We start from the raw sequence: 20,875 nt of genomic DNA, 5'->3' as shown, positions 1-20,875 counted from the left end.
CACCAGCCTTCCCCAAAAGCCTGTCTTCTCACGTTGAGAATGGGGGACGGTGGGCTGGGTTTTGCAGGTGTCTTGCAGGGGCATCTTGGGGGGGCAACGCCACCCTCACCTGCAGGGCAGAGCCTGGAGAGGTGGCTGGTGAACAGTTTCTAACCAGCCACATTCCTCTCCTGGCCCAACGCCCAGCACACCCTTCCAGTGTCTCCTATGGTGACCCCTGAACAGAGAAGGTGGGGTCTGCACCAGGAACCCCGAGGGCCGGGACATTTCCCGCCAGCAGCCTCAGGTTTCCGGTTCCCTCTGTAATGAAGCCATGATTACTCTCACCGGGCACAGGCCTGGCCATCCAGGGCCTAGCCGCCTCTCCCAGGACCACTCCCCCCAGGTGCATGGGCTCAGGCACGAGCTGGGACCGCCCCTACCCTTATCGTGGTGCTTAAGGTCTCTTGGGCAACAGCCCCGGAGGAGGCTGCAGGGAGCAGTGAAGACTCCTGGCCAGAATGGAGTAGCTGCCCAAGGGAGGTGGGCTGGGAGGCTCACACTTCCTAAGGACGCTGCTGTTTTCTGACCTGAGAACAATGTGCGGATTTCCTACGGACCCGGGACCGGCTTGGAGGGGCGTGGGGATGGCGCAGGGATGGCCACAGGGGGTGGAAGATGGGAGCTGAACGGATTCACCAAGGAGCTGATGGGCTTCCCCGGAGCCTCACAGCAATTTGCATCCAGTGCGTTTCTGCAGACGAGGCAGGAACAGAAGCACCGGGTGGGGAGAAAGATGCACGGGCTGCATGTGCTTGGCCAAGGAAGGGTGCGGGCGTTCTGCCGGGGGTCTGCCACACTCCAGCCAGTGCCAGAGGCCACAGCTCCCTCCGAGCGCACGTGTGGGGGGGGTGGCCGCACGTGCGGGGGGGTGTGTGTTGAGTCTGTGTTTGTGGCAGGGAGCGCACAGGGCCTTCAAAGCCTCGGTTTCCTCACCGTGAAACACAGAAGGCAGCAGTGCCCACCACCACCTTTCAGGAAAGCAGCAGAGATGGCAGATGCAGACGCAGCCTGGCCCTGGGCAACAGATGGCCACACGCTCCTGGGACCGCCTGCCCTGGGCAGCTGCTGCACCAGGCCTGGCTGGGAGCTGCAGGGACTGCCTTGTCATGGGACGGCTAGCTCTTTACCCTCTCGCTTCTCTCCCTGTGTGGGTCAGAAAGGTCCTCAAACACAGGGCCCGGGTTGTGCCCCAGGCCCCAGAAGGCTGGGTGAGCAGGCTGCCTGGACTTAGCTGGTCTCCGGTTCGTGAGCTCTGGTTTCTTCGCCCGTAAACAGGGCTAACAGGGATGCCCACCCCCACTCTCACAGGGAGAGCACAACTCAGGGCCTGGTACACGGCCGCCGCTTGGTAACACGGGCTGCCTTCCTAGCCCAACAGTGAAGGGAGCTGGAGATGGAAGGCAGACACCGGGCAGCTGTGGTCGGAGGATAAGGCTGGACGCTCGCCCCCGAACCTCCCGGCCAGGAGACGGAGCAGGCAGCAGAGCCCCGGGCGGGCTGCCCACCCAGGGAAGCAGTGGCGTGCACGGGCCCGGCTCTCCCCCTGCTCTCCCTGGGGCCAGTCAGGCACAGCAGAGCCCAGTCCCTGCCGGACAGACCACGGCCAGGCCGGGGGTGGCGCCAGGATCTTCAGTCACCTGCACCTTCCAATCCTGCCGCCCGAGGCTGCAGAACACTCAGTGCTGGCTCGGACCGACCACGCGGTAGGGACGGAAGCACCGAGGGCCGGCGCCAGAGGGAGGGAGGGAGGCCAGCGGGCGAGGCGGCCTGCCTGAGGGCAGGTGCCCCGTGTGTGCTGGGCAAGCCACAGGGGTGTCTGCACAGACATGTCCAGGAGGCGGGCAGAGAGGAAGAGGCAGCACAAGGCCTGGCAGAGAGAGCAGCTGGCACCGCGCGTGCGCGCAACAGTGTGCACGAGGCAGCGGACGGAGCTGGGCCCCGCCTCCCCAGCGCCCCCGCCCAGGACTCACTCGAGCACGTCGCGGTTGAACTGCTTCTGCCGGTTACCCAGGAACTCGCCGATCATCTGCCGGCTGAGGCCCTTGCGCTGCAGCAGGAAGTGCGCCACCCCAACTGGCGTGTCGGGCACGAAGCCACGCTCGATGAGGTACTGGATTCCCTTCTCGGGCTTCCTGCGGGGGGATGAGAGGCACGCTCAGCCCTGGCAGCCCCAGTCCCTCGCCCGGCGTCCGGGGGAGCCTCTGCAGAACGGCCGTCAGCAGCCTCCCTCCCTGCTCACCTGCACCCCCACTCAGGGCACAACCCTGCTCCTCCTCTGCAGCCATTGGGGGTCCCCAGCCCCTTCTTCCACCTGGCTGGGGACACGAGAGCCCAGGCTGGCTTCTAGGCATCCTGCCCTGGCTCATCCCAAAGCCTTCGCCCACAGCCACCCAGACCCTGTGCCAAGAGTGGGCTGGATGGGGCTGGCCAGGGGCGCCTCCACGAGTGCCGGAAAAGACCCTCGCTGCCCGCCCTGCCGGCTCGCCTCCTCAGCCACCTGGGACCAGCCCCGAACACTCGCACTCGCACACGCGACCGGGCTCCCTGTCCTGCCCCATCCCTTGCTCCCTTGCAGCACTTCTGGGCAGGCTGGGGCCCTCCGCCCACTGACAGCCAGCAACAGTCGTGGAATCGAGAGATGAGTGCTTAGTGCTCACTAGCACACTCGGGCACCCAGCACCTCCCCACTGGATCACCACTCCTTGAGGCCAACGCTGCAGTCGGCAGCTCAGGAGCCCGACGGCCAGATGGTCTTGCCAGGGGCCCAAGCTTCCTCTGCTGTAAAATCTTACTGAGTCAGCACAGTGAAATGCCTGCAACGGCCCGCTTAGCAAACGCCACAAAAGGTTTGTCAGCTGAGCCCCAGTGCACAGGAGAGGTGTGAGGGGCAGAGAGGCAAGGTTTCTCACGGGGGCCACAGAGGTAGCCTTGCTGGAAGAAGGCACTGGGCTGCCTCACACGGTTGAGTGTGTCCACAGGGGCATGGCCCCAGAGTACAGGCCGTCTGGACAGGGACAGGCATGCAGCAAATGTCATGAGCTGAAGGGGTCTGGCACCAGACCAGAGCACAGCACGCCTGTCTGTACCTGGCCAGGTGGGGCCTAGTGACTGCAGGTATCACTGTAACCCCACTGCTCACCCCAGCCCTGGGAGCAGGCTGTCCTGAGGCCGCACTCAGGCCATGGGAGCTGAGACCGGCCCCTTCTCCCCTTGGGCCTCTGACTTCCTGCCCATCTTTGGTAGGCCTCGCAGCTGCCTGAACCGGCAGAGAGAGTCGGTCAAAAGAGACTGGGTGGTGTGAGCATGTTTTGAAGATGGCCAACTTGGAGGTGACCCTGGGAGGACAGCTGTCCACCTCAGGGGTGCTTGCAGGCCATTTGGGTAGCTGTGTGGAGTCCCCAGGGCTGGGCTGTGTCAGCAGGCTGGACTGTCCCTCTGTCCTGAGTTCTCAAGGTCACCAAGGGTCACCCAGCAGGTGAGTGCCTCTTCCAGGCAATGTGCTTTCTCACGAGCACATAAGAGGCCCTGTGTGTTCTTCTGTCTGCTGGGTTGGGGGTTAGAGTCAAAGACCAGTGTCCATGTGCCTCCAAATATGTGCAGCTCTCGGCTGACAGCAGCGCCCTGCAGACGCCACATTTCCACGTGCAAGCAAAAGCAAGCCTCCTGGCTGCAAGGTGACCTTGGCTAATTTTAGCCCAGGATGACCACCCCCCTAAGCTTTCCCCCCAGTCGTGTGGCAGGGAGCAGCCACTGGCCTGCGAGGTCCTGGAAAGCAAGTAGAAGTGGAGGGACCCTGCCCCTGCCCGTGTGGGGCTGCTCCAGACAGAAGGACCAGGGGTTCCACTGCTCACTAGTGGATGCCACCACCTCACTTCACCCTGCAACTTGGGGGTCTCCCAAAAACCGCCCCGAGCCCCACGGCCTCTCCCGCCGACGCCCTGGGCAGCGCCAACTGGCTGTCCTCGCTGCCCTGCGCCACGCCAGCCCCAGGCCCAGCCCACATCCTCCCTCCCTGCCTCGGTCTCCAGGGAAGGGTCTCCACAGCCAGCTCACAGATGGTTTTCTCTGGCCCACAAGCTGTCAACAAAAAGAATTCTAGTTTGTTGCCAATACTGAGAAACTAAGAGTATGCAGAGCAAGTGTGGATTTCTGGGTTCTTCTGAAAAACCACAGCTTCTGGCACTCGTGGGCCTGTGCTCCCATGGAGCAATGCCCACAGGGCTGCACGGGGCTGTCCACACCCAGCCGCCTGGTCCCTGCCCCACCATGGTGGGTGCGCCCTCCGTCGCAGCTGCCTGATATCTCAGGGCTGCTCACAGGGTGCCCAGGGCCGGGTCCCGTGGGCTTCCACTTCCTGTCACTTGCCTGGGAGGCGGCCGCTCTCCCTTCTCTGCCCCCGTCCACCCCTGCCTGTGTTTTCACGCCATATCCAGGGACTTCCAGGACAAGTCTCCTCAGTCCTGTAGGAGCTTAGAGGGCAGTAGGAAGAGCAGAAGGTGCTTCAGGAAGCGAGGCTGCATGCAGGCCGTGGGAACACAGGCTCTTTGGGGATCAGTAGGGGTCACGTGTCTGCTGCACCAGGCATGGCTCTGGACAGCACAGTGAACAGAGCCAGCGTGGGTGCCCAGCACCCCAGCAGACAGGTCCAAGCCTGGTCTCAGCCACCGTGGGGCAGAGTAGAGGCCTTCTCCAGGTGGGTGGTCAGGGAGGCCACAGTGAGCACAAAGGCCCCGAGGTGGGTGGGAAGGTGGGGGGGCAGGACACAGTCTGAGTGAGGCGGAGCTGCCAATATTTGCTGATTGATGAATCTGCGGGGGCAGGTGGGCAGGAGGGGGAGGGGTGGAGAGGAATGAGTCCAGGATGTCTCCAGCAGGAATGCAAGTGGGAGGGACTGACTCCACCGGGCAGGTTTCAAGGGTGATGTCGCAGAAGAGAGGAATCCGCTCCGAGGGGCCTGGACCAGTACCGGGGAGCTCGTCGGGCACCTGTGAGGGGAGCCAGGCACAGGCAAGGAAGACCGGAGCAGGCTCCAGGTCAGCAAGGGAGTCTCTGAACGGCTCCTCACAGGGGGTGGCCGGTGGCCTCCTAGAGAGCCGGGGCACTGGGTCCTTGCTCGTGTGAATCCCCTGCTCGTTGGAGACCTGCTGCCCCTCCACCTCCTAGCCCTTCCTCGCAACCTACTCCTGGTGGCCCTGCCAGGTGGTGAGCCCTCGACCCACCGACTCCCGTGCAGAGCTCCGTCATGTCTGCTCAAGGAGCACATGCCCCATGGCCGCACACACCCCAGGAAGGCTGCTGGTGATGCCTCCCCAGGTCCCCACTGCCTGCTCCCACACAGGATGGCACGGCCCCTCCCTCTCCGGTGCGGGACGGGCTTTGCATGATGAGCTGTGAGCCAAAGGGGTGTGTGCCACTTCCAGGGGCGCTGTGCGGTTCCCCAGCTGCCCCCCACCTTCTTCATTCGTCCCAAACATTCCCGAGTACTCGCCCTGGGCCAGGTGCTGTGCTGGCCCACTTCCTGCAAGCCGAAAAGACATGCTTTCTCGTGGGGAGGGATGAGGAGGGAGCTATGCTCTGAACGTGTGGGGACACATTGCAGCACAGAGGGCGAGGGAGTGAGGTGTGGGAGCCAGAAGCCGGGGCTTATTCAGGCTCTACTTACTGGCCAGGGGACCCAGGGTGAGTCACTTAACCTCCCTGAACCTCTGTACAACGGAGATAACAGCGCACACCACCGAGTTACTGTGAAGAAGACGTGAGTTAATGCACTGAGGCACTATGCGTCTAAGCCCTCAGAAACATGGCTGCTCCACAGCCGGAAGGAAAGGCCGGGGCAAGGGAGAACTAAAGCCAGATGATGCCACCGCAACCTGGGAAGGCAGGGCCCGCAGCTGGAGGGCAGGAGGGTGGGCAGAAAGGCCTCCCTGACAAGGTAGCACTGAGCCTGGAGCCAGGAAGAGGGTCCCTGGCGGAGGGAAAGGCCAGCACAAGAGCTTTATTTGACAGCTAACAAAGTGGCAGCACAGAAAGGTCAAGTAACATAGCTCTAGGTGACTCAGCAAGACAAAGAGGACTGGGACTGTCAGCCCATCCTCGGCCCTGAGAAGTCTCTAGAAAGTCCCTCTACCCTCCCCTGTGTCTCTGCTGTTGGAGAGCCACTCTGTTCTGCGCTGGAGTCAAGCCAGTTTCCAGAGACACCTGCAGTCTCTCCGTGTAAAACTCCCATTGCCCCTTCCCTTGTCCTTCTCAGATCCACCTGAGGACCCTGACCGCCACGCCCTCACCATGTCCACTGGCCCACCCCCACACCCCAGGCGCTGCTATCTCCCCGAAGCACTCTGGCAGGCACAGGCAACAGGAGAAGCCCCAGCCCCAGGTCTGGTGTCAGCTGCCTCTTCTCAGGCTGGCCGAGCCAGCTTCCTCTGACACCGATGCAGAGTCAGACTCAAGTGTGGCAGGCAAGCAAAGACCGCACCAGTCACTCCCTTCACATGCATTGGTCTCATCACTCAGGAGAGCTGAGCTGTCGGCGGCAATAGTGAGCAGCGCGAGGCTCTGGCAAGTGCAGGGACAAGGCCACGGACTGTGCTTAAGGAACGCCTACCTGCTGAAACCACATGCTGGCTGTTTTCCCGAGCTTTTCTCAGCATAGTCAAGAAAATGGCTCTCCAGTCTTTTTATACTTATTTACTTTTTGAGTCGGAGTCTCACTCTGTCGCCCAGGCTGGAGTGCAATGGCACGCTCACAGCCACCACAGCCTCGACCTGCTGGGCTCCAGTGATCCTTCCGCCTCAGTCTTCCAAGTTAGCAGGAGCTACAGGCATGCACTACCACACCTGGCTCATTTTTCTGATTTATTGTAGAGACGAGGTCTCACCATGTGGCCCAGGCTGGTCTCGAACCCTTGGGCTCGGCCTCCCAAGGTGCTGGGGTTACAGGCTTCAGTCACCGCACCCAGCCTGTTTTGATTTTTTTGAAACGATGGAGTCTTGCTCTGCAGCCCAGCCTGGCCTCAAACTCTGTCTCACATGACCCCCATCTCGGCCTTCCAACAGCTAGAACTACAAGCACATGCCACCACGCCCTCCACAGTCCTGTTTAATTGTTCAAGCTGCCTCAGAGATGTGGGAGTGGACGGCTGCCCAGCACCTGGGGTCGGCCTCCAGATTTCTCACGCCACCCTCATGGGTCCCTATGACCCAGTGGGCTGACTCCGCTTCTGGCTCCAAGCCAGACTCCTGTATCCTGTTGACCACAGGAAGTGGTTCGGAGAGGCACGAGGGCCAAGAGGAGCCAAGGAGGGAAGAGAACCGTTCTTCCTGCTGGGGTTCCCTTGAGGTTGGACAACGGGCCCGAGGTGGCCCTCCTGTCCTGGTCAGGGAGGACTGGGCAAGGGACAGGGCTAACTCTGGGGAGGACAGGTCCTTGAACCGGTCAAGCTTCTTTGCTTAAACCTCTTTGGGTTCCTGTCACTTGCAACAGAGCAAGTCCTGACTAATGCCAAGAGCACAAAGGTCAACATGGGAGCTTGTATACCTAGAGGTCCCGGGTAGCTCTGTGCTCAGACGTCAACGTGGGAGGCCCTATAACTAGAGCACTCAAGAGCTCTGTGCTCAGGGGTCAACACGGTGGGGGAAGGGAGGCTATACAGCTAGAGCACCCGAGGAGCTCCATGCTCAGATGTCAACATGGGGGCCTGTACACCTAGAGTCCCGGGAGCTCTGTGCTCAGAGGTCTGAGACCATCTGGCAGCTGCTCTTAGAAGTGGCACGGGTGAAGATGGACTCATCGAGTTCTGCATTCTGGAAGTGCCCTTCTAATGCAGCAATCCCGGCTCAAGTGCCTCCGAGGCCTTGCAGAGAGGTGATATCTCTGTCTGTCCCCACATCTCCAGGGTCAGCTCACCGCAAGACTGTCCACTTTACCCAGCTGACTTTCACCCTGTTCTTTCTGACAGTGTGAACCTAAACTGAAAGTGACACCAACGCCTTCCTGGATGTTTATCCCAGGGAGAAGCTAGGAGAAACACCCTCCAAAGTGTGGCTAGCACTCTGTGGGCCCTCCTTGGCACCATCTTCCCCTCCGAGGGGTTCGGCACCCTGAGCCTCTGGGGGTGCTGGAGACTCCAAGCCACCATGACCTATGTCTGGGAGAACAGGACCCAGCCTCCAAAGACCCAGCACAAAGTGCTCTGGAGAGAGCCATCTTTTGAACTGTCGGCTCTACCAGCCCTCGAAGCAGCACAACACATGCTTTGGGCCACAGCCGCTGAGGCCCTGGCCGCGGGCTCCTGCCCCGCCTGCTCTGAGCCTGGCTGCCCCCACCCACACTTCCAAGGGTCACAGTGAGAGGACGGGTGGGCATGTGGGGCTTAGCACGGCCCCGACCCTTCTTGCGAGGGCTACACAGGTTGGCTCTCCCTGCCGCCCTTTTTATTAATGGCGACAGACGCGCTCCACACAAGGAGTGTGGACTTGGAGTTGGCAAATCGGGAGCCACCTCCCGAGAGAGGCTGGACAGGCCTGGCAGCCTCGGGACCATCTCCTTGCAGGTAGGGGGGTGCCAGAGGGGTGGAGCCACAGCGCGCCCCGAGGCTTCCCTGGTGCGCCCGGCCTCCCTCCCTTCCTCCCGCAGTCACGCCAGGAGGCAGGACGGCACTCGTGGCTGGGGGACCCCAGGGGCCAGGAGCTGGGGGGGAGGCCTGGCTCTCAGAGGGGCACCGCCTGCCAGCACGGGTCTCTGGGCCGGAAGGGGCCCCGGGGGCCCCAGGAACAGCTCCCAGCCCAGCCAGGAGCCCAGCCACACTGACACACCAAGTGCTCGCCAAGGCCCTGCCTCCACACTCCCGAGCTGAGATGCCCACTGCCTGCTGAGGATGCCATGTCATCGAGAGGTGGCTCTGGGCTACGAACACTCTTCCAGAGATGGAGGAGGTCTGGCCTGGCCCCGCTGGGACAAGGACGCCAGGGCCCAGGCCAAAAGGAGAGTGAGAGGCCCAAGACAGAGAGGAGGCAGATACGGCGAGGCGAGCACCCGGTGCGTGCACGGGGAGCAGGAGCAGGGAACGCGGGGGATGCCGCTGCCCTCTGTGGGCAAGGAGGCGACAGCCTCCGTGAGGCCCCTGCCGGGCACTGGCCCCAGCTCCCTGCAGCGTCGCCACAGGATCGCTGCTCCAGGGTGGCGTGGCCTCCCGCCGTGTGTGGCTCCGCCTCTTGGACCCTCTTCACAGATCTGTCACTGAGCGAGGAGCGGGGGCGCCCAGGGCTACACTTGCAGTAGCTGTTCCCACACGGCAGATCTTAACAGCATGTGCGCAGAGCCTGGGGGCTGGGGTGTGACGCCCTGCTGAGTCACCCGGCAGCTGTGCCGCCTTGGACAAGCTATCCTCTTGGAGCCTCAGTCTACTCACCTGTAAAGTGGGCTCCCTAACAGTGCCCCACCCCCCACAGGAGAGCCTGGGTTAGCCACGATCAACCTAGGGAGCAGCAGGGTCAGCCATGCTCACGACATGTGGCTGCTGGAGCCGCCACACTGCCTGCCTGGGCCCTCCTGAAGCCCACGGCCCGGAAGGCCCCTTCCCTTGGCACTCACTCTGGTCTCAGAAGCCATGGCTGGCCAGACAGTCGCTGACCACAAGCACGTCCTGGGACAACAGGCTCTGAGAAGGGCTCTTTCCCCACAGCTCTGATGCTCCCCAAGTCCTGGGGGCAAGGGCCGCGCACCCATCTTCCAGCGCAGCCAGCAAAGTGCAGAGAGCTTGGGGAGCTGACGAGTGGCAGAGCCGGAACTGAAAGCCTCCAGCCTCCAGCTCCTGGACGGCACTCCTCCCAGCGCCACCAGCCAGACCGGATGTGCAGCTGTCATCGGGGCCCGGGGGGAGTGAGCAGATGCTGGGAGAGGCACCTGGACGCCGAGCAGACCTCCGCAGGCCCTCAGCAGCCCCCGGGTCACAGCCCCTTCGCCTTCTCAGGCGTCATATCTGCTCTTCCTCTCCCCTAGCTGCTGGCCCTTCCACTTCGGGTCCATCGTTGGGATCCTGTCCTGCCAGACAGGCCTGTGCGGGGCAATCTCCCTGCTGGAGCTGTCCCGGGGGCCGGGCGGACAGGGAGTGTGGGTGGAGGTGGGGGCAGTGGAGGAGGGTGACAGTGGCATGAGGGGACACACCGCCCCCAGGAAAAGCCACACGGGAGAGGGGAGGCAGGTGCTCGGGGCTCGGACCTGGGAAGGGGAAAGGGAGGCACCGTCTTACTCCAAGTAAAAGCATGGCTGAGCCAGGCTCAGTGGCTCAGCCTGTAATCCTGCGCCTTGGGAGGCTGAAGTGAGGGGATGGCCTGAGCCCACGGGTTCGAGACCCGCCTGGGCAGCGAGATCTCATCTCTACAATAAATCAAAAAATCAGCCGGGCGTGGTAGCGCGTACCTGTAATTCCGGCTACTCAGAAGGCTGAGGCGGAAGGATCGCTGGAGCACAGCAGGTCGAGGCTGCGATGGCCGGGAGCGGCCACTGCACTCCAGTCTGGGCAAAGGAGTGAGACTCCAACTCAAAAAAAAAAAAAAAAAGCAGGCCTGAGACCCAACAACCCCATTTCTAGCTCTCTCACCTGGAGACCCGCTGGGGCGAGGGATTCTACCCACTGTCAAAGCAGGCAAGACACTGCTATGGCCATGGCCACTTGGCTTCCCTGGTAACCGTGGAAGAGTGACTGGCCTGCAGACTGTGAACTACAGGTGGCAGAATCAGGGTGGACTATGTGGATGGTCAGCTAAAGCCATCAGACAACATCCCAGGGTCTCGGCCCCAGCGACGTCAGCCAGGACCAGACAGCAGCTCGTGCACACCCAGCCCTTCCTCGGTGCAGGGTCCTGCCCCCGGCACCCCACGCCTGCTGGCTCTTCCCTCACCGCCTGTGGTATCAGCCTCCTTCAGACAGGGACCCTACGCCGGCGGACACGCTGCCCGAGGACAAATAGACAGAGCGGGAGGGCCAGGGTTCGAAGACGGGTGCCAGGCCCCGGTCCACAGCCCCAAGGGCACACACAGCTGTACAGGAGAGAGGACTGGGAAGGAGAGAGCGCAGAACGCCAGGAGTGAAGGAGGCCACCCTCAGCCGGAAGGCTCGTGTCTTCTGTGCAGAAGGCATGCACGTGTCACGTGTGCAACTGAAAACTGGAGAGGGAGGAGAAACTACACCACCCAGAGCCGGCTGGTTAAGGGAGGCTGTGTGTCCTGGCCCCCACCTGCTCACCGAGTGAGGGCTCCCGTTCTCCTAGGGCACCTGGGCCCGGGTCTAGAGATGGCTCTGAAGCTGGGCAGTGGGGCAGGCTTTGGGGACCGAGTCAGAATGGGCCGAGCAGGACACAGGCCTCGAGTGGTCAGCGTGCCATGGCTCGCGCAGTGGTGGGGCTGCCCTGATGTGCAGCAGGCCACGGGCATATCATCTCTGGAGAAAGCACGGCTGGAGGACATGAGATGGCCAAGACTCTTAGCTTCTAGCTGAACAAGGACTCATGACCCCCAGCCCGCAGCTGGGTCTGAGTGACTATGCCACTCGCTGGAGGCGCTTCCTGAGCAGGCCTCTCTGACACCCCCAGACAGCACTTCCATGTGTCCCAGGAATGGCTCAGAAGTAAGTGCTCCTGCCTCCCCACTCCAGGAGAAAAGGAAGCTGACGTGTAGCCCAGGCAGGGGCCTTGGGGTGGCCGGATCCTGCAGTGCCATTCACTACCAAGTCTGACCTTCTGGGAAAACCGTTTCTGCCCCTGGCTCCCGGGGTGTGTGTCAGGAACCCTCAGGCAGGCTGGCCATGTCTCCCCCGTCCACAGTCCCCAGGGGAGCTGGCGCCAGGCTAGCATCCAATGGTCCCAATCCCAGAGGCCCTGGGGCGGAAATTTCACGAAGTCTCAGGTTCAACAAGCTTGGCGACATCCCTAGAGAGAGTGCTCACCCTCTTCCCCCTTCTCTTGCTATTTTCGGCTGTGCTAAGAATAGGCTGCTTTAGCCAGGCGGAGTCTCAAGCCTGGAACCCCAGCACTTCAGGAGGCAGAAGCAAGAAGACTGCCTGAGCTCAGGGGTTTGAGACCTCGACTACAATAAATCCAAAAAATAGCCAGGAGTGGTAGTGCGTGCCTGTAGTTCCAGCTACTTGGAAAGCTGAGGCAGAAGAACCGCCGGAGTCCAGCAGGTCGAGGCTGCGGTGGCTGGGAGCGTGCCACTGTACCCCAGCCTGGGTGATGGAGTGAGAGTCCAACTTAAAAAAAACAGAACAGGCTGCCTGAAATACCCACCCCTTCTTAGACCTGCTCTCAGGCCTGCCTGCCTGCACTTTCCAGGACCCCTCAGGGAGCAGACGCTCTAAGAGCCCAATCCACACCGCTCTCCAAGACCTGACTCCCCTTTCCCTCAGCCACAGCACCAGGTCTGTCCTGAACCTGCCCCTGAGTACCCACAGACACAGCCTTAGCTCCGGTCTGTGTCTGCCCCTGGAGCGTCCCCTCGCCAGACACGGCGCCAGGTCTCACCTATGTCTCCCCCAGACCCTCCCCAACACACCTGCAGGTCTGGCCTCCCACTGCCCCGGACCTCCCTGCCCAGGCACGGCCTGGCATGTCCCTGTTCAAAGGCCTGTGCCCGGTGTCACTCCTGAGCCCGATGTCTATGGCTGTGGCAGACTCGGAGGTGAGGCGAGGGACAGGGCCCGGGACCAGGGGCTGACGCCTTCTCTTGAGTTGCCTCACCCCAGAAAACCCTCCACTCCCCCCCTGCCGCCTGCGACCCCTGGGACCGCAGCCCTCAGGAGGGCCTCCGCTCGCAGGTGGAATCGCCTGCCACAGCCCTCGCGTGGCTCTCACCTGCCGACGCACAACCACTCCGACCCTCCAACTCAGCGTGGGACAGGCAGGAGGCAGCCGTGCAGGAGGACGCGGCCCTGCCCTCCCGCAGAGGCACCGTGCTGCCACAGCCGCCGCCCGCCTGTTCCTCCCCAGGGGCGCCTGGGGACAAGGCCGCCGTGGGCACTCACTTGTTGAAGAGGTTCAGGCCGATGCGGTAGTGCCTCTTGCGGATGACATCGTTGCTGAAGGCGGGCGAGTCCCAGCTGTTGCGTGTCTCCTTGTGGTAGGTCTGCTTGCTGAGCGTCTGCTCCCGCAGGCTGTCGCGCGAGGATGACTCGGAGCTGCAGTTGATGGTGTCGTTGGAGTTGGATGTGCTGTTGATGCTGTCGTTGTCCCCGTCTGAGTAGTCGGACTCAGACTTGCTCTGCCGGTTGGCCGAGCCGTTGATGGCCAGGTGGCTGTCCAGGGGCCGGGGCGGCCGGGGCCGCAACTCAGGCTCCTCCCGGGGGAGGGCAGCGCTGTGGGGGCCGTGCTTGGGGCTGCCCTGCGCTCCGCCGAGGCTGCGCTCGTAGGCGCTCTGCCTCTTGAGGGAGCCGCGGTCTGAGCGGTCGCTGAGGTCCACAGAGCTGTCGCTGGGTGGCTCGATGGTGAGCAGCGGGAGATGCTCCACCCTCAGCCGCTGCTCCTGCCTCTCCAGCGACGGTGTGCTCCGGCAGCTCGTATCTGTGTCGGCCTTGTCCTCCTTGTGGGCCAGGGCCCAGTAGTCCTGGGCTGGGCCGGCGACCCGCAGCCGCAGGTCCGACTCGGTGCTGGACGGCCGGTCCCCCATCTGAGCGAGGGGCAGCGGGGGCGACAGCTCCTCCTCGTCGATGTACAGGGTGACGTCACTGTATGAAGCTGTCATCTCGTCCAGCTTGCGGTGGTCCATGCAGTGCAGGGCAGGCTTGGGCTCGGCGTCCCGGGCCCGTGCTGCCTCCAAGGCCGGCGCCTCCTCGGAGTGCAGGCTGCGGCAGTTGAGGGCGTCATCGATAGACTCAGCCAGGGACTTCACCTGCCGGGAGAAGGCATCTTCCAGCTCGGTGATGGCATCCGCAAAGTCGCTGGAGGGGGCCGGGGACTTGAGGGTGGACGGCTCACTGAGGTCGCCACACTCAGAGGGCACCAGGGCCGCCAGCTGGGAGCCGTCGTTGGTCACTGAGACCTGCTTCCCCTCAAAGTAGGAGCTGTGCACTTTCTCAGGACCCTCAAAGGAGAACTGCATCCTCATGTTGGACAGCACGATCCGGCGGGACATGCGGTTCTCCGACATGGAGCTGCGAAGGCGCTCGAAGTTCTTGTTCATCTGGTACTGGCGGAACGCCGTCTGGATGGTGCGAGCCGCATGGCGGGTCACAAGGCGCCCCCCATACTTTCGTTCTAGCATCTCCACCTGGAGGGGAAGAGAGGAGAACGAGCCAGTCCACAGGCGATGCAGCCAGACGCCCAGCAAAACCTGCTCCTGCTTCTTAGCATCAACAGCCTGGCCGAGGACAGTCTCCGTGTGTCCCCAAGTGGGTGACAGGGACTGTTGGGGGATGCTGGTGGGTTGACATGAAACACGGGTCCCAAGCTCAAATAAGAGGGAGAAACACCAGGCTGGGCGTGGTCATTCCCATCTGTAACCCCACTATTTTGGGAGGCCGAGGCAGGATGATCCCTTGAGCCCAGGAGTTTGAGACCAGCCTGGGCAACAGAGTGAGGTCTCGTCTCTAAAGAAAATAAAAAATTAGCTGGGCGTGGTGGTGCATGCCTGTAGTCCCTGCTATTTAGAAGGCTGAGGTGGGAGGATCACCTGAGCCCAGGAGGTTGAGGCTGCAGTGAGCTGCGATCATGCCACTGCACTCTAGCCTGGGCAGCAGAATGAGACTCTGACTCAAAAGAAAAACATGAAGAAACACATTCGAGCGAGCACAAGCATGTTTCCTTTCTCAAACCCTTTTAGTGGGACACAGTGTGCTCAGTTTCTCAAACATCCTGGGTCATGAAGGCCCCCGGTCCTGGTACGTCTTGTGGCATGCAGTCTAACAAAGGCATGTTAGGAGACACCAGAAGAGGCGAGGCTGGCCCTCCAGGGAAAAGGAGCCCGAGGCGCACACAGGTTGGGGGACCTGCCCAAGATCTCACCAAGGCCCTGGGTGCTGAGGATGGGCCATGGGCCAGACTCATCTCCTTTCTACAGCATCAACCACATGGCTCTTGTGGCCAGAGGAGTCCCTGAGCGTCAGGGAAGCCTGTGAAGTTGCTGTGCTGACAAGCAGGCTTGAAGGCCAGGTGCCTGGATCTCATTCTTCCAGGGCTCCTTGTTAGCTATATAACTTGAGATTAAAAAACCTCAGCCCCCTGCAGTTCCTCAGTATCCTCATCTGTGAAGTGGGGTGGCACTAGGACCTATATCCCATGACTGTGGCCCTTGATGAGACAGAGGTCAATGGCCAGAAGACCCTCAGCCACACTCCCGAAAGGTGTTTGCAGTCTGTGAGGCCCCCTAGCCCCCCACTCTACAGATGGGCAAACTGAGGCCCAGAGAAGACAGCCAACACACTCACAAGACCTCCAGAGCGGAGCTGGCTCTCACTCTGGGCACCACTGTTCCTGAGCGCTTGTCTCCATGTGTCTGCAGACAGGGTGCACGGCTGGTGGCCTGCAAGGGCAGGGCTCATGCAGGGAGGGGGCTGGGGAGTGGGCTGTGTGGGTCTCCCCAAGTCCTAAGGCTCACACTGGCCCACCACGGCCCAGGACAGCCCTGAAGACCACTCCCCGAGCCCTACTCCCGAATAATAAGCAAACACACCCCGGCAGCTGGAGCCAGCTCTGCAGATCAAAGAAAGCCAGGCCAAGAAGCCACAGCAGGCCTCTGAAGGGGGCTGTGGAAGTCTCGGGTCCTAGTACTGAGGCGCAGTGTTGCGCCCTGCCTGTCTGGCCCCACCTGTCTGCCACAGCTGGGCGTCAACCAGACATGAAGTTAGAAAGGGAGACACACAGGGTTTTTGCCCCCACGGAGCAGAGAGCAGACAGTGCAGGCACAGAAATGGAGCGACAGCATCAAGCACAACCAAGGCTGAGAGCCGAGAAGGCGAGAGTGGCTCAGGGCCTGGGCAAGTGACTTCATGTTTCTGTTCCCTCCCTGTAAAGCAAGTCACCATGTCACCTGAGTCTGGAGGTTCCATGGGGCCAAGTCATCTCAGTCTCAGCCACGAGATAGGCCCAGAGACAGTCCCTCAAACACCAGGCATGTCGCTCTCCTGGATCCACAGGAGGAGAACGGGTGGCCTAGACAAGGAAGACCTGGGACTAGGGTTAGGATCAAAACGGCTTTTCTAAGCCCAGGCGGGCCCAGAGTCGGCCAGCGTGGTTCTGCTTTTCTCTAGCCCTGAAGTTACTGAACACCATCCAAAGAGATGACCTCACTTCCACATCTGTAAGAAGAAAGTTTCTATTTTGGGACTGTGAGTAGGGCTCAAAGAGCCTGCAGGGCCAAGGGGCCCAAGGCGAGGTTCTGGAAAGCCTCTTCTTCCCTCCCTCTCTTCTGTGCGTGCCTGAGAAGGCCCATGGTCCTAGCCCCTCCCAGCAGCCCTGGGCAGAGGAGTCACAAGAACCAGGGCCACCAGCCCATGCCCGGAGCTCACTGCAGGGCCTTCTGGCCTGCAAGTGCTGGGCCTCCCACGCGAGGCAGCCACCCCCTTTTCGTGAGACCTGCCCAAGTCGTGTGTGTGTTGGGGACAACGGGACTTCTGGAAGGCAGAAATGGGATCTACATTTAGTCACCAAAGCCCCTCACAGTCCCTCTCCCGAGAGGACACACACTGACGCGGGCCTGTTCTTGTCTCCCAAACTCGTGACGGTCATTCTTTATTCTGGGCCGGAATTAATGCCAAGTCAAGACTGAAAGTTCACTGGGACGTGGGACAGGGACCCCACTGACATCTGCTCACCCACTCTGTCCTGGAGACCACCCACCCTCGTCTGATACTCACAACAACCTCACATCTACCGTATCTCCCAGATGGGGGCGAGAGGCTCAGAGGAGGGAAGCAGCCAGCCCGGGCCACACTGCTATGGGCAGAGGAGCCAAGCACATGGCTAGGGATCTCCTCGCAGGCCGCTCTTGCTCTTTGAAGGGAGGTTTCTGAACAGGAAGGACAAGGAACTGAGAGGAGAGACCTTCCACCAAGCGGAGCTTGGGACGGTCACCTCTCAGTGGCACGGGGACAGCACCTGATGCCCACCCAGGCCTCCTGCTCTCAGGGACAGGAAACCACCGGAGGGTGCAGACGGCAGTGGACAGAACAACACATGAGACCACCCACTGGGCTCCTCTCACTAAAGTAGGACATTGCATTGCCCAGACTTGAAAACTCCTCATGGAAATGGGCCTCCTACTCTCTGGCAACTGCCATGCAGTCTGCCACTTCTGCATCCCTAGCAGGAAGCTCGGCAGAGCACCGAACGCTAGGTGGCCCTCGGAGGCATCTCCACCCCCTCACCTCCTCAGCATCTCACCCGGCCCTCCTTGCCACTTCCCACCTGTGCCAGGCACATTCTTGCCTCAGGGTCTTTGCACCTGCCCTGGCCTCTTCCCGGAACATTCAGCTCTAATGCCACCTTAGCAAGCTCTTCCCAGCCATCCTTACCCAAGGCGGTCACCTCCCACAGCTGCTCCATTTCCTTCCCCAATTTTACAACCCGTAGTGGCTGTGCCACATTATGGAAGAAAACTGTCTCTGGGCTGCTAACTTGCTCATATTTGTCTCCTGAGCCACAGTGTACCAAGAGTCGGGGCCTCATCTTGGTCACCCCTGACTCCCGGGCACCCAGCAGTATCTGGTGCATGGTAGGCATTCGGCTAATATGTATGAAATGAAAATGAACAGCTGCAGTCACATTCGGCTCATATTAAGCATGCAATTATCTTCACAGGCCTCTACTGAGTCTTAACTTTTCTCATTTTTTTTCTGAGTTGGGGTCTCACTCCGTCACCCAGGCTGGAGTGCAGTGGCACGCTCACAGCCCCCCCAGCGCTGCCCTGCTAGACTCAGGCGATCCTTCCGCCTCAGCCTTCCAAGTAGCCGGAACTACAGGCAAGCGCTACCACACCCAGCTAACTTTGTAGTTTATTATAAAGATGAGGCCTTGCCAAGTTGCTCAGGCTGGTCTTGAACCTGTAGACTCAGGCAGTCCTCTCACCTCGGCCTTCCAATGTGCTGGGATGACAGGCTTGAGGCACTTTACCCGGCCTCATTTCTATTTTAATGGTCCTGTTACAGACGTCTTTTCCTATAAATTGCTTGTGATACACTCTGGATCTATACATAATGAGCAAATGGAACAAAGGCTGTTCTTTCCTGCAGCTGGCCTGGCCATGGGCCAAGTGCCATAGGGTGTAGGGGGCTATTTGCTGCCACGCCCTGGTCCCTTGCTGGTCCCCTTGTCAGCCCCAAGTCACAGGTGAAAGAAGAGAGAGTGACCAGAGCTGAGGAAGGACTGTCCAAAGTCTCAGGGCAGCAGCAAGATCCGAGTGAGGAGGGGGCTGAGGAGGGTTGTCGGAGACCTATAGATGTTGGCTTCCAACAGAGGGTCCTCTGCCAGGAGAAAAGACCCACCCAGGCAGAGCCCCGACCACTGCCGCAGGAAGGCAGGGACATGCAAGGCCCCAAGTTTGCTCCTTAAAGGACAAACAGGAAGGTCAGGGACCAGGCCCACAGGACAGATGTGGGCAAGAGGAAGGGCATGACGACTTCTGCAGCACGGAGTCCAGGGGTGATGGGAAAGTGTCCTTGGGCAGGACAGGGCAGAGACAGCCACCTGAGAGTCAGGAGGGCCGGCCCAAAGTGCAGCGCTCACGAGTGGGGGAGAGTCCGACCAACGTCCCCAGTCTGCCCCTGCAGTCCTGCAGAACTGCTTCCTGGGAGCCTTGAGGCTTCTCCTGAAGCCTGAAATGGCCAAGGGACTTGTTCACTCCTGACTCACTCCCTCGTGCATCCATCTGTCATTCACTTGTCTCCTCGTTAAAGAGCAAGCTGTGCGCCTGAGCTCCAAGGGATGTGGCCGTGAGCGCTCTCGGCCTTCCTTCCCAGGGGCCTCTCCAGCCCTCACGCTCTCTTCCCTGCCGCCGGCTAGGGAAAGGACGCCCCTCCTCCCCTCCGTCCTCCCTGGAGCCCAGCCAAGCAGGCCCACGGGCGCCCACCTCGTGGTGGGTCTGGACCAGGCGCCCTGGGGGAGGGAGCACAGTGTCCCATGAAGCGACTTTCCACGAGAACACAGAGCTGTAAACCAGGAAGAATGTAAAGAGCAACCCCACCTCGCCAGCTGCAGACGGGCTCGGTGCTCTTCTCCTAGCCTGTGCTGATTTTGTCGCAAACTGACCTCCCTCCTTCTCGCCCCATGGGCTCCTTCCCACAGTCGCCCCCTGGGTCCTCAGAATCTCAGTGGCCAGGCACACAGCCATGTGCCCTGGTAGGCCGCGATGCTCAAAGACGCTCGCTAGGCCTCCCAGGCTCCAGCCAGAAGGGCTGTGGCACGTGGACAAAGGAAAGGCCGCACTGGAGGACAGCTCTCCGTGTGCCCCAGAACGAATGTCAGACAGTCAGCTTCCTTCACTCCGCCTCCTTTCAAACATCCCCGCCAGAGCCAGGCTGGGACAGAGGCTCCCCGGAGCTACAAGAGGAGGGACACGGACCGAGGCAGAGGCCCAATCTCTAGCAAGCATGCCCCTCACGCCGACCTGTCGGAGAAAGCCACCTGCCGCTCCCCGAGAGGCTGCGCGGGGCGGGAAGCGCCACCACGCCACTGACCCCTGTGCGGTCCGGGGGCGTGCCTGCCTACCTGCTTGTCCTGCAGGTCCGAGGAGAGCTCATAGCTCTCAGACAGGGAGCGCGAGCGCTTGATGGCCTCCTCCTCGGCCTGCTTGCGCAGGATGGAGGTCGAGTGCTGCAGCTTGGGCCTTCGTGTGCGCGGCTGCTGCCCCGGCGGCCCCGAGTACAGCCCATAGGCTCCCACTGACGTGTGCTCGTAGTGGTCTGGGCTCAGGCTGGAACCAGGTGCCAAGGGGCCCTGGTGGTAGGCCGAGGGGCTGTCCAGTGATGTGCTGGTCTCGCTGCTGGGGGCCTCGCCCTCGACGCTGCAGAGGAGAGAGAGGAAGACGCTTCTGGTGAGCAGAAAGCCAGGACTCAGCATGACGGGGTGGGAGGGGACAACGCCACCACGCGCTGGGGCAAGCCCACAGCCCCCTCCCTGTGCTTGGCCTGCCCCGTGGCTGAGTCCTCTGTGCAGCCGGAGGGACCAGGCCAGGACCTTCTTCGGTGCCTCTTCCTAGGGCTGCGCCCCACGCATGCAGACCTAATCTCCTCTGTACAACTTGCCACCCACTAACGTCTGATACCAGCATACAATATACTCTCCTGACTGATTTTGCTTATTAGCCGTCTCCCACCCAGGAATGGCAGCTCCCTGAGAGAAGGGGTTTTGACCTGTTGGGTCGCTGATGATCCCCAGTGCCCAGAGCAGTGCCTGCCAATAGTAGGTACTCAGTAAATACTAAGGGAATCCTGTCACCTTCTCTCTTACCACCTGGATTAAGTGCACGCCTGATTTTTTTCTTTTTCTTGAGCTGGACTCTCACTCCGTCGCCCAGGCTGGACTGCAGTGGCACACTCACGGCCACCCCGGCATTGACCTGCTGGGCTCAGATGATCCTTCTGTTTCAGTCTTCCAAGAAGCTACAACTACAGGTGCATGCTACCATGCCCAGTCAGTTTTTCAATTTACTGTAGAGACGAGGTCTCGCCAAGTTGCCCAGGTGGTTCTCGAACCTGTAGGCTAAAGCAATCCCCTCACCTTGGCCTCCCAAAATGCTAGGATTACAGGTTTGAGCCAGCGAGCCTGGCCTATATTTTTTGACTTTAAAAAAGTAATTAACAAAAATGACTCTCTACTGCACACCTCCTTGGGGCTGGCCATCATGTTT

At 61.1% G+C, this 20,875-nt stretch overlaps 1 protein-coding gene across 2 annotated transcripts in view; it reads right to left on the bottom strand.

Annotated features, from left to right (window-relative positions):
• IQSEC1 (IQ motif and Sec7 domain 1) overlaps nt 1-20,066 on the bottom strand; it is a 40,641-nt gene extending 20,575 nt beyond the window's left edge. For both annotated transcript variants that reach the window (XM_021715655.1, XM_021715654.1), the window contains exons 1-3: nt 19,735-20,066; nt 13,062-14,302; nt 2,013-2,174 (exon numbers count right to left, since the gene is read on the bottom strand). In XM_021715655.1, the coding sequence (XP_021571330.1) occupies nt 2,013-2,174; nt 13,062-14,296 (1,397 nt within the window). In that variant the 5' untranslated portion in view covers nt 14,297-14,302; nt 19,735-20,066. The remainder of the gene's footprint in view (nt 1-2,012; nt 2,175-13,061; nt 14,303-19,734) is intronic.
• Between the last annotated feature and the right edge of the window lie 809 nt (nt 20,067-20,875).

The sequence above is a fragment of the Carlito syrichta genome, unplaced genomic scaffold, assembly GCF_000164805.1.
Source record: "Carlito syrichta isolate Samal-C Ts95f unplaced genomic scaffold, Tarsius_syrichta-2.0.1 Scaffold307250, whole genome shotgun sequence".
NCBI classification, from domain to species: domain Eukaryota; kingdom Metazoa; phylum Chordata; class Mammalia; order Primates; family Tarsiidae; genus Carlito; species Carlito syrichta.
This window is presented reverse-complemented; position numbering and strand designations above follow the sequence as displayed.